The sequence below is a fragment of the Ursus maritimus genome, unplaced genomic scaffold (genome assembly GCF_017311325.1).
Source record: "Ursus maritimus isolate PB19 unplaced genomic scaffold, ASM1731132v1 scaffold_2, whole genome shotgun sequence".
NCBI lineage: Eukaryota > Metazoa > Chordata > Mammalia > Carnivora > Ursidae > Ursus > Ursus maritimus.
In genome coordinates this window covers 81,536,139-81,553,914 of record NW_024424452.1, presented here as the reverse complement: position 1 = coordinate 81,553,914, position 17,776 = coordinate 81,536,139, and the positions used below count along the sequence as shown (strand labels likewise).

Genomic DNA, 17,776 nt, shown 5'->3' with positions numbered 1-17,776 from the left:
ACTATCTTAAAACTTACTCCCAGGTTATCATTGTAAAGTAATGGGATAACCCTAAGTTCCTTTTTTTTTTTTTGTAATATGCTAAAAGATCAAATCATTTTAGTTTAGTGGTAGAAGGCAAAGACTTTTCACAAAGATATTTTACCAGTAACCTTTATTAGAATTAACAATAGCATTGGTAACATCTTAAATAGTTTGGCAAAATAGGTCAATAATTAAACATCTGGCTCCAATACTGAAATTTCAACAAATTTGAATAATAATGATTAACACTGAGTTCTTAATTTGCGCAAGGCTAGGGAATTTCCGTGTGCGACATTATGAGCAAGCCATTTTTATTACCATCCCCTTTTTACAGATGAAGAATAATTTATTTCTCCAAATGATTACAGTGGATACACAGGACGGACATCAACTAATCCAGCAAAATTGGGATAGATACAGACTTAACTGTATATGCCTCCTGCCTTGCCTCAGTAACACAACTACTATGACTGGGGTCACGGGGATGATAGCAAGGAAACTCTCTGTTACGGAGAATCTGAAGGGCAAATGTCTTCATAAAAACTGAAAGTTTGCACACTCTTTATAGGACCAAAAATTCCTGTAACTATGGTTACTGCTTGCACATTGAGAAACCCCAAGGTAGAATGAAGAAAGGTAAAATCCTAAAAAAACAAGGGAAGACCAAATAATAGCATCAAAAAAACATGAACTCTTCCAAAAGTACTCTGTAATATAAGATTTTATGAACAATACGCTAAATCATCCATTCCTTTCAGGATAGAAATTATATTATCTCTACTTAAATAAAGAGTAGTACCAAGAGGTTAGATAACTCCTGCGCAGTAAGAAAGGCAAAAACGTATTCTCTACCTGCCTTCAAAGTAGGATAGAATGGGAGTAAGTTTTGGGAAACAAATAGCTTGACTCTTTGAACAAACAGATAAACCTAAATAAACACACCATTTTTGCTATAGCTCTAAAAATGCCTATTATTTGACATAATGAAGGCCTAAGCCACACAGAAAAAAGATAGTGGTTATTTTTTATGTTTTAGGAAGGAATGACCCATTATGATCTTTTCTGTGGAAATTTATACTGACCATATCCAGAAAAAAAGAAAGAAATGGCTTCTATTATCATATACGTTGTCTCTAATATATCTAAGGAAGAGAAAAATAAAATGTATTAAACTTCTTATTTCGGCCTAAAATTTACTCACACAACTATTTTGAAAAGTTTTAATGTAGATTTTTTGTTTCCCATTCTTGAAACTTAAAATATGATAAAAAGTTGTATTCAAAGTATCACTCTTAAAGGTTAGGGCATTTAACCCCTGACTCAGGATATGAAGAAGAACAGTGTTGACTTTTACTCTAAACCTACATTTCTTAAGAATATTTTACTCTCAAAACACTACCAATCGATTCTTACCTAAAATATTTTTTTAAAACCTATTGATCTACTCTTCAAAAATTAGAGGGATCATATTCCAAGTATCTTCAAACGAAGTAAGCTGGAGTTCACAAATCTCAGAACACAGCCAGGGAATCCGTTTTGGAAAGTCAATATTAGAAAAGCAATTTTGTTCTTTCTGATTGCCCTAATTTAGTTTACTAGTTCACATTTGCTTGTTTATACTGAATAAAGCCCTTAAATATTACGTATCTTCCCGGTTTTAAAACATGAGAGGAATTTTTCTTTCTTTCTTTTTTTAACCTCTTTGCCTTTATACTGTGCTTCTGAATGCTCTTTTTCCTCAGGGGAGCGGGATGGGTCAAGTGCTTTAATTCATTCCACTTTAAAGATTTATTAGTTTATTTCAGAGAGAGAGAGAGAAAGAGTGTGGGTGGAGGGAAGGAGAGGGAGAGAAAATCTGAAGCCGACCCCACGCTGAGCATGGAGCCCAATGCAGAACTGGATCCCAAGACCGCGAGATCATGACCTGAGCCGAAACCAAGAGTTGGATGCTTAAGCGACTGAACCACCCAGGCACCCCTTAGTTCATTCCATTTTAGATGAGGAAAGAACATAGTAAGGGGTAAATGGCTTCTCAGGGATCTAAGATATGTTAATAACAAAGTCAAACTGAATCTCTGACTCCTAGTCCTCTTTGTTAGTTCCAAACCATCCGTGACAATGAAGAGCAATACGGCACAAATAAATCGGGTTACTTAGAAAACATTATATATATAACGTATCCTTATACGTTGGCTGCAAAAATCCCCTTTCATTCTGTTTAGAATTACATAGGAATTAATTTTGATTTCAGTCTGAGTACACAGATAGTCAAGTACAGGAAACCAAGATCACAGTACAAGCAAAAGAAAGCAGTCCTGGGGCACCTTCCTGGCTCAGTTGGTAGGTAGAAAGTGCGACTCAGGGTTGTGAGTTCAATCCCCATGTTGGGTGTAGAGCCTACTTAGAAAAGAAAGCAGTTCCTTAAGAATGCTTAAACAATGTTCGGGTCTCCTATATCCTTAGAAGGACTTTTTAATCCTTTTAAAGAAAAAAAATACTTCCTCACCTTTCTTATCTCCTTAAGTAGTGGCTCTCAAAGCAAGGGGGCATCCAGGCCCAACATCAGCATCACCTGGGAATTTGTTAGAAATACTCATCCTCACACGCCCTACCCCCAACCTACTGAATCAGAAACTCTGCGGGTGCAGCTCAGAAACCCATGTTTTCACATGCCTGCAGTTGACTCGTATGCTTACTAGGGCTGAGACTTGCTTCCCTAAGGTGTTCTTTCCTTCCTAACCTGGCTAAGCTTCTCAAAGCGTCATCCCTAATAGAGGTTCTCAACCTTGGCTGCAAATTATAATCACCTAAGGGAGCTTTAAAAAACACTGACGGCTAGACCACTCCTAGACATTCTGAGTTCAGGGGCTGGAGTGCAGCCTGGGTATTGAAATTTTTAAAACTTTCCAGGTCACTTTAATGTGCAAGCAAAGCTGAGAACCACTATCTATTCTCAGTCTCTCCAGCTCTAATTATTCGTTTATTAATCCTTAACCACCAGTACTAAGTGCTGTGGAGGTATACATGTGGAGACATAAATAAAATCACTTAGCTTTACTAAATCTCAACTTCCGCATTTCTGAGGCATGATCTTTCTGGTCTCTCAAGTTGGATGCCTGGGGTGGTAAGGCTTTAAAGTGGTCTCTCACTGGCAGAGTCACGTCAAACACTAGTATCTCCATTTTGTTCTCAACACTTCAGTCACTCCCTGGAAAACCTAGGTACTCTTGCCCTGAGCATGTGTAGTCCAGCCTTTGGCCAAAGATTTTCCGGTATCCTTTCCAGCAGATTCTGGCACCTTCGCCTGTAGAAGTCTGCTCTCTGCCTCCTCAGTTCAGTGGGACTACTGCACTGTGCTGGGACTTCAGACAGAGGAGCACAGCTGGGAAATGGTAACAGCAGACAGCCAAGGCAATGGAGATGACCACTGTCTTTGGCTGTGTATTGTCTAATGCCTGAAAACATTATATATAAATATATATAATCTCTAGTTTTATGAATTTGTTTGTTTTGTTTGTTTGTTTGTTTACAGTGGGAGGGCTAGTCTTGTACCAGTTAGTCCATCATGGCTGGTGCCAAAACCTCTTATTATCTCTTATCCAAACTACTAACACGGTCTCTTCATTGGTGATATTTTGCTCCTTAAATCTATCCTGTACGCTGTCATCAGAGTATTTCCAAAATGCAAATTTGATCATGTCATTGTGAGGCTTAAAACCCTTCAATCGTTCTCCTTCACCTCCAGCAGTGGTTTTCCAAGGCGTGACGGTATGTTTGTGTGTGGAAGTATGTGATGACAGGGAGGTATCTCTCTGCTTCAACCAGAGCATAATTCTGAGTTTATCTGCTATATAGGGCTTCTGCCTAAGTTTTTCCACAAAGAAAAGGTTCTGCTAAAAGAATGTTTTAAAATTATTACCTTGGGGCACCTGGGTGGCTCAGTCATTAAGCACCTGCCTTCCGCTCAGGTCATGATCCCAGGGTTCTGGGATCAAGCCCTGCATCAGGCTCCCTGCTCAATGGGAAGCCTGTTTCTCCCTCTCTCACTCCCCCTGCTTGTGTTCCCTCTCTCGCTGGCTCTCTCTCTTAAATAAATAAATAAATAAATAAAACATAACTACTATCTTATAGAGTAAGTGCAAACTCCCTAATACAGTATACCAGGTTTTCCACAATCTGGCCACACTGAGTGTCCAGCTTCATTCAGATTTTACATTCTAGGAATACCAAATTGCTTGCATTTCCCTAATATATTCCCTATTTTGCAGTTCAGTGTTTTGCTTAGTTGGTTCTCTCAACCTGAAATATCTTTCCTCACTTTCTTTTCTTATCTATACCTGCCAAGCAAACTCTTATTCCTCTCAACACTTAGGACAGGCATCATCTCTTCCAGAAATCCTCCCCTTCCACTAATCCCCTAAGGGAAGGTTAAGGTACACCTCCTTGAGGTTCCTCCAACAACAGATCTTACTCTGTCACTACACTTATTACACTGAATTATAATTACTCATTTGCACAACTAATTCCACGTAAGTCAACAGCTTGTACCTTACTAGTCAATCCCCAAACCTTTAAATAGCTCCAAATCCACAAATGAATGAATGAAAATTTGATAGCTGGAGATGGGGGCCATGTTAGGCAAAGGAAAAAACATAACATCAGCCAAGAAGTTCTAAACATATGACTTTTGTTTTGTTTTGGAACAGGGGGTAGGCCAATTTAGCTAGAGCCTCTAGAAGTGTGGTAGAACATAGAATACCAAAACATATGATTGCATTGAGAGGGTTTTAATACCAGGTCATACATAATTCAGAAAGCACTGGAAGATGATTCCAGTTTTTAGATCAGAGGAATGGTCGTCTCTTCATTGGTCTGTCTCTCCTATCTCTCCGTTTTCCAAGACATTCTACAGATTAATAGTCATAACACACATTTTTGATCAAATCTCTTCCTTTCTTAAGCTTCCCTTAGTAATGTCCCATTGCCAACAGCATCTTTTTTTTTTATTTGAAGATTTTATTTATTTTTTTGACACAGAGACAGCCAGTGAGAGAGACAGCCAGTGAGAGAAAGACAAACAGGAGGAGTGGGAGAGGAAGAAGCAGGCTCCCAGCAGAGAAGCCTGATGTGGGGCTTGATCCCAGAACGCTGGGGTCACGCCCTGAGCTGAAGACAGACGGTTAACGACTGAGCCACCCATGTGCCCCTGCCAACAGCATCTTAATGACACAGATTACAGTCCTTTAGAATAAATGAATTTCTTTTATTCTACCAAGTTTACTTGTGCTATTTATCAAATGCCATTTAAAAATTATTTGTCTTATTTCCACAACTAAGTTTGGTATGGAGGATAGAGAGGGAAGGAACTGTGTCTTGTTCTTTGTAACTCCTAACTACTGAACGCACATACAGGGGCACATTGTGTATCTGCTGAATAATCTGAAAGTGGTTCTGAAGGAAATATGCCATGGGTAGTTTACCCCAGGAGAAATAATAGTTGATTTTTGGCTGTTTGCACAAACCTAAATGCTATTTTCATCAATATATCTGAGCATAAGTACTGCTTTCCAAAAGAAAAAAAAAATCTAAGATATTTTTAAATTGCATTATTACTACCTTGCTGCTTATACGCTACCATCCAGCTTTCAAAATTCCAACTACAGAAAGTAGAGTCTGAATGGAGAAAAATGGAGCCATGTTTATCCTTCCTAATGGCTTATTATTGCCAAAAGAAAGAAACTCACAAATTCAGCTTTCTTTTTGTATTTTTATGCTGGCTGTACCCAGAAGGGGTTCATGATTGTCCTCTCTGCCATTTCCCTTCACTCCTTAATCTCTCATTTACTTGGTCTTATCTCTTGCAAGCAAAATGGAATTCAAATGGCCTCCTACACCCTCTTTGAACTGGGTGGGTGCCAAGCCAGCTGGGGCCTTTGCTGGCATCCGGGCAGGGAAGTATATTTCATAACACATAAGCAATGTCTATTTGGCACAATTTGCATGAAGCAATTTACTGAACCAATGAGTCATTTCTCAAGGTGATACTCCTGGCAGACTTCTCCTTCAGCGTTCTGCCCAGACCTACCCTTCTGTTATATTCTCAAATTGGTAAGTGGTGTATTTAACACTCTTCCCATGTATATCCCCCAAGCAGACTTGTTCCCATTTCTGACAGGAAACACGCAGAGTTAAGAGAGAGCACTAAAAGATCCCACACACTGAATACATGAGTGATACTAGACTAATATAATCCTCCCACATTCCAGCAGTGCCTGGCTAAGGCTCCAGTTTAAATCCTTACAGAACCTCTTAATTATCTTTCGAACACAGCAATAAACACCCTGGTGATTAGCTGATTAAGGTTTAAAACAGCATTTTTAGGTGATTTTACCAGGAAATTCCTTAAACTCGTTTCAATTAATTCTAAATTTTCAATGCAAAATTCCAAGGGTAAGTGTTATACTCTTCATGATAATGTAGGTGAAAGGTAGAAGAGTGACAGCATACTCTGGTCCTTCCACAAAAAAAGTGGGTTTCTAATCTTTTCCTGTAATGAAATTAACAATATAATAATTTTATCTTTTAAGTAGCAGGTACAGCAATGGCTTTACATTTTCTTATCAGAGAGACTTAATCCAGTTTGTCCAACTTAGTGGCAGAACATACCTGTCTCAGGGCATTAAACTGCCTCTGTATCTGCTTTGTACCCTCATTATCCCTTCATCTTCCCTCACCAGGTCTACTGCAATAATCTTAACTCATGTACTTCCTTCCAATCCCTTTCACTTAATTTTCCACATGATCAACAGAGTTACTTTTCTAAGAAGCAAATCTGATGATGTTATTGCCCTGTTAAATACCTTTCCATGGTCTAAATCATTTGCAGAATAACATCCAAATTCTTTAGCATGGCCTTAAGGGCACGTTATTATTTGGTTCTTGCCAGCTATTGGCTATTTTTTTTTCCCTCTTGCAAACTTTATTCTAAGAATTCTGAACATTTTGCAGTTTGCCAAAGAGATATGTTTCTTGACTTTGTATCCTTATACATACTTGGAATATCCTTCCCTACTTTTCCTCCCGCTGAGCTTCTATTTGTCCCTAAAGACATGGCTCAATCATAAATTTCTCTGTAAAATCTTTCTTGGCGTTCTTCTTTTCACATCACAACCCACCCAGGCAATATGTCAGTTAGTCTTTCCCTTATGGTTATAATTTTTTTTAAAAAATTTTATTGAGGTGAAATTCACTTAACCTAAAATTAACCATTTTAAAATGAATAATTCAGAGACATTTAGTACATTTACAATGTTGTACAGCCATCACCTCTGTCGAGTTCCAAATGATTATAGCTTTTAATTTACCTCAGTGTCGCCAAACAGACCACATCTTTGCAACCATAATGCTGTACACAAAAGATGCTCAATAAATCAACAAACATGAATCAAATATTTAACAATGGAAAGGAATCTTATGGATTATTTTTCTCCTTTTTTAATATCTAGTTTTAGAAAAAATATGGAATTAAGCCTCATGTTCTGGGATGACTCATAGCCTAAAAGGAAAAGAGAAAAGAAAGGTTCATCTCCTCTCAAATTTATATTAAGGAAATGGATATTCTGAATCAAAGTTTATAATTTGCCTTTTAAAAAATCTATTGGACAAATATTTATTGAGAATTTACTTAGATATCAGGAACTGTTCTAAGCACTGAGGAATACAGGATTGAACAAAACAGACAAAATCCCTGCCCAAAAGCTTACATCCTCGTAGGGGAAGGGATACAAAAAACATAAGAAACTAATTATAAGGCATTTCGGAAGGTGGTAAATGCTGTCGGGGGGGGGGGGGAATCAGAGCCAAGTAATTCGATCAAAGTTTTAGATGGAGATATAAGGAGGGCTTGCAATTTTAAATAGGCTGGTCAGGGTGGGCCACACTGAGCAGGTGAGCAGGTGTAAGCAAACAGTTGAAGAAGGTGAGAAAGTGAGTCATGCAAATATTTGAGGGAAAAGGCAGGGCTAAGGCCTTGAGGCAGAAACATGCTGATGTGCTTAAGAATCCTAACAATGGGGGCACCTGGGTGGCTCAGTCGTTAAGCATCTGCCTTGGGCTCAGGTCATGATCCCAGGGTTCTGGGATCAAGCCCTGCATCGGGCTCCCTGCTCAGTGGGAAGCCTGCTTCTCCCTCTCCTACTCCCCCTGCTTCTGTTCCCTCTCTTGCTGCCTCTCTCTCTGTCAAATAAATAAAAAAAAAAAAAAAAAAAAAAGAGAGAGAGAGAGAGAGAGAGAGAGAGAGAGAGAAGAAAGGAAAAGAATCCTAACAATGCCAGAATGGCTGGGACAGAGTGAGCTGCGGAAGTTTCTGGCCTTCCAAACTTCCAAGAATGGAGTTATCATTGATGGAGATAGGGATGGCCTCTGGCAGGTTTGGGAGGAAAAATCAGGGGTCCAGTGTGAGGCATGTTGGATATGACTATTATTTCTCCGAGTAGGGGTAGTATGATGGGCAGATGGATATGTGGTCTAGAGAAGAGAGAGGCACAGGCCTGTAAAACTCTGTAAACAAACTAGGAATCATAGCACTAGAGGGTATTGAAAGTCATGACTGGATGAGATTCGAAAGAAATGAGACCCAAGGACTGAACTCTGCAGCACTCCCCTGTTAAGATTTAAAGAGAAGAGAAATCTGCAAAGACGAGTCAGAAGGAAGGATGACTCCAGAGAGGCAGGAGGAAAACTAAGAGTGCATGAGGTCATAGAAGCCAAGAGAAGAAAGTGGTTCTAGAAGGAAGGAGCAATCAACTGTATTAAACGCCGCTGATAGATTAAGTAGGATGAGACTGGAGAACTGACCCCTGGACTTAGTGAGGTGTAGGTCACCAGTGAGTGTAACAAGAACAACTCTGACAGAGTGCTGTAGGGATCTGATGGAGCAGGTTTAAGAGAGAATGAGAGGAGAGGAATTAGAGACAATGGGTTTAAAAGTTTTCAAGAATTTTTACTATTAAGGGACACAGAGAAAGAGGTGGCAATTGGAGGTGGGAATGAGATTAATCCACACTTATTTCTTCATTTAAGATGGGAAAAATAATAGCACGTTGATGGGGAATGATCCAGTAGAGAGCAAACAATTAAAGACATAAAAGAAGCAGGGGAGAATTGCTGGGGATCCATCCCTGAATAGGTGAGAAGTAATGGAATGCACACACGTGGAGGGGCTGACCACTGGACTGTACACAGGTCAACCACAGTTAAAAGAGACAAATCAGGGTCTAGGGAAATGCTTGCTGGTGGATGGGTAGACATGGTATATGGTAATGAAGTATGCAGAAGTCTTCTTCTGGGTGCTTGAATTTTCTCCGTGAAACATGCTGCAAAGTAATCAGCTGTAAGAAGGTAATAGAGAAAGGATTAGAATACAGGAGATGTGAAAAAAAAGTCATTTTATAATTTTTTAAAAGATTTATTTATTTGAGAGAGAGAGAGCACACCTACAGAGGGAGGAGAAGGAGAGGGAGAAGCAGACTCCCCGCTGAGCAGAAAGCCCGATACGGGGCCCAATCCCAGGATCCCGAGATCATGACTTGAGCCAAAAGCAGACACTTAACTAACTGAGCCACCCAGGGGCGCCCCAAAAAAGTCATTTTAGAAATAATTTGGATTGTGCTGTTCAAAGTGTGGTCCAAGGTCTTGTGCTGTTCTGCAAACTGTTACTGGTCTGCAATAAATAATTTAACAATGCAGAATTGAAAAGAAGTATGCCTCATGTGATCAATGGGTTTGTTTCATAGTACAGCACACTTTCCATGAACATATACAATTTTCATAATTTTATTTCTTCTTTTCCTATGTTTTGGTTATTCTGTGTTTACCTGTTGAATTATTTCATTTTGGTTAAATACAATTAAGAATTGGGACTTGTGTATTTTCATCTTTTTAAAGTTTCTATTTTCTTAACTATTCATTTTATTGCATTATGTTCACAGTCGGGTGGAGAAAACACCGGTCCTTTACCACAAGTAGACTGAGAAGCACTAGTTCAGGAGAGCTGGACAATAATTACGCTAGGAAAATGTTTTGTGATTGTCAAGCAGCATTAGGGGCTCACATGAGGTTTGCCGCCATTGGTTTAAAGACCGTCAGCGTGATGGATCTTCTGTAGACACATGACGCTGCATAGAAGCGGGGCGGGACAGACGAGGGGCAGGATTTGAGCTATCACGTTGCCAAGTGAGCATGCTAATGCATGAGAAGGGCAAGGAAATAGTATGCAAGGGAGCCATCAGAATGGCTGACCATGGAATTCAGGCCGGATGAAGAGGGAAGAGAGCATATCAGAGGCCTAAGGGGCAGAAAACGTTATATCATCAACGGTCCCTGGGTCTCAAAAGGACTGAAGGATTGCTGGAATAAGGGATGAGCCAGAAAGGCAGAAGGTGATGAGGAGAGTGTAAAATGTGTGCAACTGAGAATATGAAGAAGTTGTAGTGACGAGGCTGGGTAGAGGAAAAGATTCTTGGAGGAGAGGTCAACGACCTCAGTGTGTTGGAAGAAGCATCTCTGCAGATTTTGGAATCATCACAAAGTACTGTTGAAGCTCATGATAATGAGCCAGGAGCTCAAATCAACAAAAAATGAGAAGGAATGACTGGGGGTTGGAAAATAACTCTAAGAGGGGATGCAGGATTTGGACTTCTTAGGGAAAACGAGGGAGGGCAGAAGGCAGTCATGAAAGAGGAAGAACAGCTACTACAGGCGGCGTGGTATGAGGGCTGTGGGAGAAAGACACCCATCACCTGACAGGACCTCACAGAAGATGGTGTTCTCAGGGAAAACACAGGTTCTTGAAACCAAGAAGTTAAGGGATGCCTACAAAGAACAGCTGGAAGAAACAGCTGGTTTTGCTGATGATGGGCTGTGAGTTGTGGAGGGTACAGTGATAGGGTCTGAAGAGGTGGTAAAAGATGACCAGAAGGCAGGGACAGAAAAGAGGATTTACACAGCCATATACAGAGTGTGGCCGATGAGGGGTTCCCCATTTGTCCAGGGCTACTCAGGATGACTGGCATAAAAAGAAATAAAGTATGAAAGATATCGTTTTAGAAAGTTATTCCTCGTGGACAGTTATTTTATGAGACAAAGGGGGGGCCCAGGCCTGGAATACTCAATTGATCTAATGAGTGGATTTCCTCTTGGTTCTAGACAAGGCATGTTTCTTGACCTTATGCTCTCTATCTTGACACTATTTAATTTCTTACAGTACTAAACTGAATAAAAGGTAGGTAAGGGCAGAAAAATAGCAAATGATCTATTCCTATCTCTCCTTATTAACAGCTCTAATAAATGACTGCTGACAAATGTTAAAATGAGCATTTTCAATTATCTGTTTATTCAAATTGGATAACTAGAATTCTTCTATACTAATATTCACTCGACCAATTTTTATTATGTATTAACTTAATATAAACACAGTAACATGTACTAGACTATCCGAGAAAAGGCTGACCTTTATTATATTATTCTAATAAAATAAAACTTAATAATATTAAAATACTGAAAAGGGTCATGGTAGGGAGATGGTATCAAAAGTAAGGCAGAGTTTTCAATGACTGAACAAAAAGAATAAGCATGACAGAAAGCATCCGAGCTGGGCCCTCACGAGTAAGAACTGCCTAGTAAAATAAGCTAAAATTCTTTTCTTGTTATCACCTTGGCTTTACTATATTAAAGACTGCTGAGTAAGAGAAGGGATGGAAAAGAAAAGGGACAGAGAGAGAGGAGAAGAAAAAAGGGAGATAGGGAGCCACAGCTGAGAGCTGAGAAATGGATTTGTTGTTCACTGCTCCCCCTGAACTCACTTCTCAGAAGGGTGACTTACTAAACTGATATTCTACCTACAGCTTTTTAGGTTATTTACCTCTATTTTTGGCAAGTTATCTTTGTCCTTTGTTGAGCCAGATCTTTTCTTCTCCTTCCCTCCCATCAATCCCTCTTCGTTGTCAAGGTCATACTCATTCATTTTTTTATGTTGTGGAGGTAGGGTGTAAAACGGGGTTATGGACCTACCAAATCAGAATAATATCAACTCTGATAAATCACCAATAAGCAAATGAGTTATTTGGGTGTGGAAGGACTTGTACACTGTCACAGTTTGAGTAAAATAGCTAATAGTGTATGATAAGTTCAAGGGGTTTTTTTCATTTAGAAGGACAGAAAGTTTACCTGGAACTTGATGCCTGTGCTAATTACATTCTGTCAGCCTCTCCAGATGTACTCTCTGCCTTTTTCTCTCTTGCTGTGTGTTTCAGAAAGCAAACCTCATAAAACACGTTAAGAGCAATCTTTTTTCCCCCTCTGGCTTCAAGTTAGGTTTGGCTAGTAGGTAACAACTGGCAAGAAATCAGAAGGCAGGAAGAGAGCTGGAGCATTGCTGCTTCTTTGCTTCCTCCCTGCTGGCCATCTTTGCTTGGGTAGAAGCTGCACTCATTTGCGTAGCGCCATAGCAACTGTCACACAGCCGTCTTGTGCACCCCTTTCTCTGGTTTCCAGAAGCACGGCTCCCTTCCTTGGCCCTCAAAGTCCAGGGTGATAACAAGCTTTCTGCTATTACTAGTTCATGGAGCTTCACACTCTTTGGTGGGTCCCTTATGCTACCCATGTCTCTGTCAATAATCCCTTCATTAACCCTCTTTCAATTAATCCCTGAGAGCTCCATTTATTACAGTAGCTACACTGACATCACGTCCGATAGCCCTTTTGAGCAATTTCTGAGGCCAGGTCTACACCATCCAATCTGTTCTCATTCCAAATTACTCAACTCAATATCTATTTCACTGATCCTCAGTGAAAATCCAATCCTACCTTGTTGAACTTGCTCCTTCATGACAATTGGATATCATTACAATGCGAGCAACCCTTTAGACTTAGAGGCATACCTCAGAGACATTTCAGGCTCAGTTCCAGACCACTGCAACAAAGCGAGTCAAACGGACTTTTTGGTTTCCCAGGGCATATAAAAGTTATGTTTACATTATACTGTAGTCTATTAAACGTGCATTAGCAGTATATCTAAAAAAACAATGTATATACCTTCATTTTAAAATACTTTATTACCAAATAATGCTAGCCATCATCTGAGCTTTCAGGGAGTCATAATCTTCTTGCTGGTGGAGGGTCTGGCCTCCATGGTGATGGCTGCTGACTGATCAGGGTGGGGGTTACTGAAGGATGGGGTAGCGGTGGCAATTTCTTAAAATAAGACAACAATGAAGTCTGCCACATCGGTGGACTCTTCCTTTTCCAAACAAGTTCTCTGTCACATTCGATGCTGTTTGATAGCATTTTACCCACAGTAGAACTTCTTTTAAACTTGAGGTCAGTCCTTTCAAACCCTGCTGTCGCTTTATCAACTAAGTTTATGTAATATTCTAAATCCTTTTCATTTCAATAATCCTCATGCCGTCTTCACCAGGAGTAGATTCCATATCAAGAAACCAGTTTCTTTGCTCATTCCTAAGAAACAACTCCTCGTCCATTCACGTTTTACCATGGGATTGCAGCAATTCAGTCATCTTCAGGCTCCACTTCCAAGTCTAGCTCTCTTGTTATTTCTGTGACATCCACAGTTACTTCCTCCTCTGAAGTCTTGAATCCCACAGAGTCATCCATGAGCGTTCGAATCAACTTTGTCCCCAAACTCCTGTGAATGTGACTATTTTGACCTGTTCCCACCTATGAATCACAAGCATTCTTAATGGCATCTAGAATGGTGAATCCTTTCCAGAAGGTTTTCAGTTTACTTTGCACAGATACATCTTTGGCAGCTATAGCCTTATGAAATGTAGTTTTCCCTTTTTTTTTTTTTTTTTGAGAGAAAGAGAGAGAGAGAGGGAGCACAAGCACACACGCAGGTGGGGGAAGGGGCAGAGGAACAGGGAGAAAGAATCTTAAGCAGGCTCCATGCTAGGCATGAGGCTGGCTCTCATGACCCTGAGACCATAATCAAAGCTGAAATCAAGAGTCAGTCGCTTAACTGACTGAGCCACCAATGAAATGTATTTCTTAAAGAATAAGACTTGAAGGTCAAAATTACACTAGGATCCATGGGCTGCAGAATGGACATTGCATTAATGAAAACAACATGAATCTTGTTATACATCCCCATTAGAGTTCTTAGGGGATCAGGTGAATTGTCAATGAGCAGTCACATTTTGAAAGGTATCTTCTTTCCTGAGCAGGAGATTTCAACAGTGGGATTAAAATTTTCAGGAAACTGTGTAGTAAACAGATGTGCTGTCATCTGGGCTTTGTTCTTCTGTTGCTAGAGCGCGGGCAGAGTAGATTAAGCATGATTCTTATGGGCCCTAGGGTTTTCCGAATGGTAAATGAGCACTGGCTGCATGAGGCCCTGACATCAGAGTCAGCCCTTGAAAGCTATGAAGCCAGGATTGCCTTGTCCTCTCTAGCTACGAAAGTGCTAGATGGCATCTTCATCCAAGAGAAGGCTGTTTCGTCTATCCTGAAAACCTGTTGTGTCGTGTAGCCACCTTAAGGAGCGACCTTAGCTAGATGTGCTGGAGAACTTGCTGCATCAGCACCTGCTGCTTCACCTTGTACTGTCGTGCACTGGAGGTGCCTTCTTTCCTTCCTGAAGCCTCATGAACCAACCTCTGCTGGCTTCCGGTTTTCTTCTGCAGGTTCCGCACCTCTCTCAGCCTTCACAGAATTAAAGAGAGTTAGGGCCTTGCTCTGGAATAGGCTCTGGCTGAAGGAAATGCTGTGGCTGGTGATCCTCTATCCAGACCACTGAAACTTGCTCTGTCTCAGCAATAAGGCTCTTTCATTGTCTTATCACTCCTGTGTTCACTGGAGTAGCACTTTAATTTCCTTCAAGAACTTTTCTTTTGCATTCATAAGTTGTTTTGGTGCAAGTGTTTGGTGGAAGAGGCCCAGCGTTCAGCTTCACTTGGCATTCAACACGCCTCCCTCACTAAGCTTAATCATTTCTAGTTTTTCATTTGAAGTCAGAGATGTGAGAGTCCTCCTTTCACTTGAACACTGAGAGGCCAGTGTAGGGTTATTAATTAGCCTATTTCAATATTGTTGTGTTTCAGGGAATCTCAGAGAGGCCAGAGAAGAGGGAGAGAGATGGGAGCAGCCGTCAGTGGAGCAGTCGGAACACACACGTTTATCAATTAAGTTCACCATTTTAGATGGGTACGGTTCATGGTGCCTCAAAATGATTACAACAGTAACATCAAAGATCACTGATCACAGACCACCATAACAAATACGATAATAATGAAAAAGCTTCAAGTGTTAATTACCAAAATGTGACAGAGACACGAAATAAGCATATGTTACTGGAGATATGGCGCCAACAGACTTGCTCACCACAGGCTTGCCACAAACCCACAAATTGTTAAAATGTGGTATCTGCCAAGTGCAATAAGTGAAGCGCAATAGAAGGAGGTATGTCTGTACTTATAATTTATCATTCGTACGCCTCCATTTCTATAAATGTCACATATCAAAATGCAAATAAAAACTAGATTTCAGCAATCTGGTCAGAAAAAGAAGTAGCTTTCCTCAGTAATATCCATCTCACCTCTTTCTCCTTGTTGAGCAACACCAACTGGCTGTCTGTGAGGATGCAATACTTCCGCTCCCATGTTGTGGTCTCTGTGTAGGGCGACTGGCCACAAGACAGACGATGGGTAGGTGGCCCCTTGACATCTGAGTGACAAATATGAAAAACAAAAGTGAGAAACCATTATCATGCTTACTTAGTAGGCCAGTATTTCGAATGTAAGATTCTTCAAAATCGAATTAAATCAAGAGTTTTAAACATGAACCTAAATGCTAAATTGAAAACTTAACTTCCTTTGAAGAAAATAAACTGTTATAAACAGAGGGAAAATTGGAGCTTTAGTCTGCAGAAAAGAAAGCTGAAACACTAGAAAGAATTGTTAGCACAAACTTGACACAGTAATCACCACTGTACATGTACTAAAACAATGGGAGGTTGCTTCACAGCTAAACTAACATCATTCAAAATAAAGAGGTAGGGATGACTCAGAGACAAGAACAAAAGACAGAGCCTCTCGTCTTCAGGAAGAAGACGAAGTTACACGTACACTCTGAGAGTACTGCTGACCCCAGACAGAGGGAATGAAGCTATTATCAGCCAGTGTCTCTTCAAAATGGCATTTCTAGTCATGCATAAAAATAAAAAATGTTTAAACTATACCATCATATTACCACTAGAGGCCAGTAAGATCTTAAAAACACAGAAAGCAGTTTCCTCAAGGAAAGATCTAAACATACTACCGATCAGGTCTCTTAGAAGTGGAAGTACACATCAGAGCTAAATGTTGGACTCTTCTCAAAAGTCTCATTTCCCTATTAAATACCAAGTGGTTATTCTTACTTTGTTACATTTTTTTGATATGAATGGGTCACTCATTTGGGCTGCTATAAAACTTGCAACACATCTTAATCAAAACTACACATTAGATCCACTAAATAATGCTTTTATGACAGTTGAATATTAAAAGTTCTTTAGCCATGAAGGACTAATTCCTGTCAAGAATATACTGAAGGGATAATTTTAAAGACAGTATTTATTACTATGTAGTTATTATGCTAGAGCATCTCAAACTGGAGAAATTAGAAAACAAACACCTATGATGAGGGCAGGAGAGCTGTAAATCATAAATAAGCACATTTTATCTATTACATGAATGTTTTTGTTACTATTACTTTCTTTTTTTTTTTTTTTAAGATTGTATTTATTTATTTGACAGAGATAGAGACAGCCAGCGAGAGAGGGAACACAAGCAGGGGGAGTGGGAGAGGAAGCAGGCTCACAGCGGAGGAGCCTGATGTGGGGCTCGATCCCATAACGCTGAGATCACGCCCTGAGCCGAAGGCAGACGCTTAACGCTTAACCGCTGTGCCACCCAGGCGCCCCTGTTACTATTACTTTCTACAAGACTTTTGGGTTGGCTTTTGTTTTTTTAATCATAGGATGATAGGCATTCCTAGTACTGGCTTTGAGGAAATACAACTAATGTCCTGGATATTTTATACTATAATCACCCAAATATGCAAAGCTATAGCTGGAATTCTGTTGGAAATAAACAAGTCAGTAACTAGGGCACTTAGGTGTATGTCTCTCCTTTTCCATCACCTTGTGTTACTGATATTATCTTCGGGGCTCCTTCTGGCTTAACTTCCTTTGCTCTCTAAACCTCTATCTAAACTTGTTGCTCTGCTTATTTAGGGGAGCTTATCAACTACCCTACAAATAACTCAGTCACAGAACCCATGTTACTGGGGCTTGGCTGGACATGCTACTAATTCTTAGTTCACTGTCTTCCTTTCTCCCCCTCATTGTTCTGGGTCTGTCTCCTCTGAACTAAGCACAGCAGACATCTATGGCTTCTCCAGTTCACAAACTCTCTTCCCTACCCTCAACTCTCCCCTTGTATTCTAATAGAGCATCTAAAATTATTTTAAAGTTTTCTTTAGACCTCAAAATGTCCTGAAATTATCACAAAAAGCTTGAAAGGAGGTGACTCTTAATCCTTTCTGACACATATAGAAGATTCTTGCCTGTACTTAAAAGCCATGTCAAAGCTGATTTTCTTCACATGATTCGGACAAACAAATGGGTTAGATTTTTACCACAATGTAGGCCTATTTTTAGAGTCAAATACCAACTCCACTTCAACAGAGAGGGATGCAC

At 40.1% G+C, this 17,776-nt stretch overlaps 1 protein-coding gene across 5 annotated transcripts in view; it reads right to left on the bottom strand.

Annotated features, from left to right (window-relative positions):
• Window positions 1–17,776, bottom strand: part of RASAL2 (RAS protein activator like 2) — a 341,072-nt gene that overhangs the window by 161,586 nt on the left and 161,710 nt on the right. For all 5 annotated transcript variants that reach the window (XM_008696769.2, XM_008696778.2, XM_040636247.1 and 2 more), the window contains exon 2: window positions 15,635–15,762. In XM_008696769.2, coding sequence (XP_008694991.1) covers window positions 15,635–15,762 — 128 coding nt within the window. The remainder of the gene's footprint in view (window positions 1–15,634; window positions 15,763–17,776) is intronic.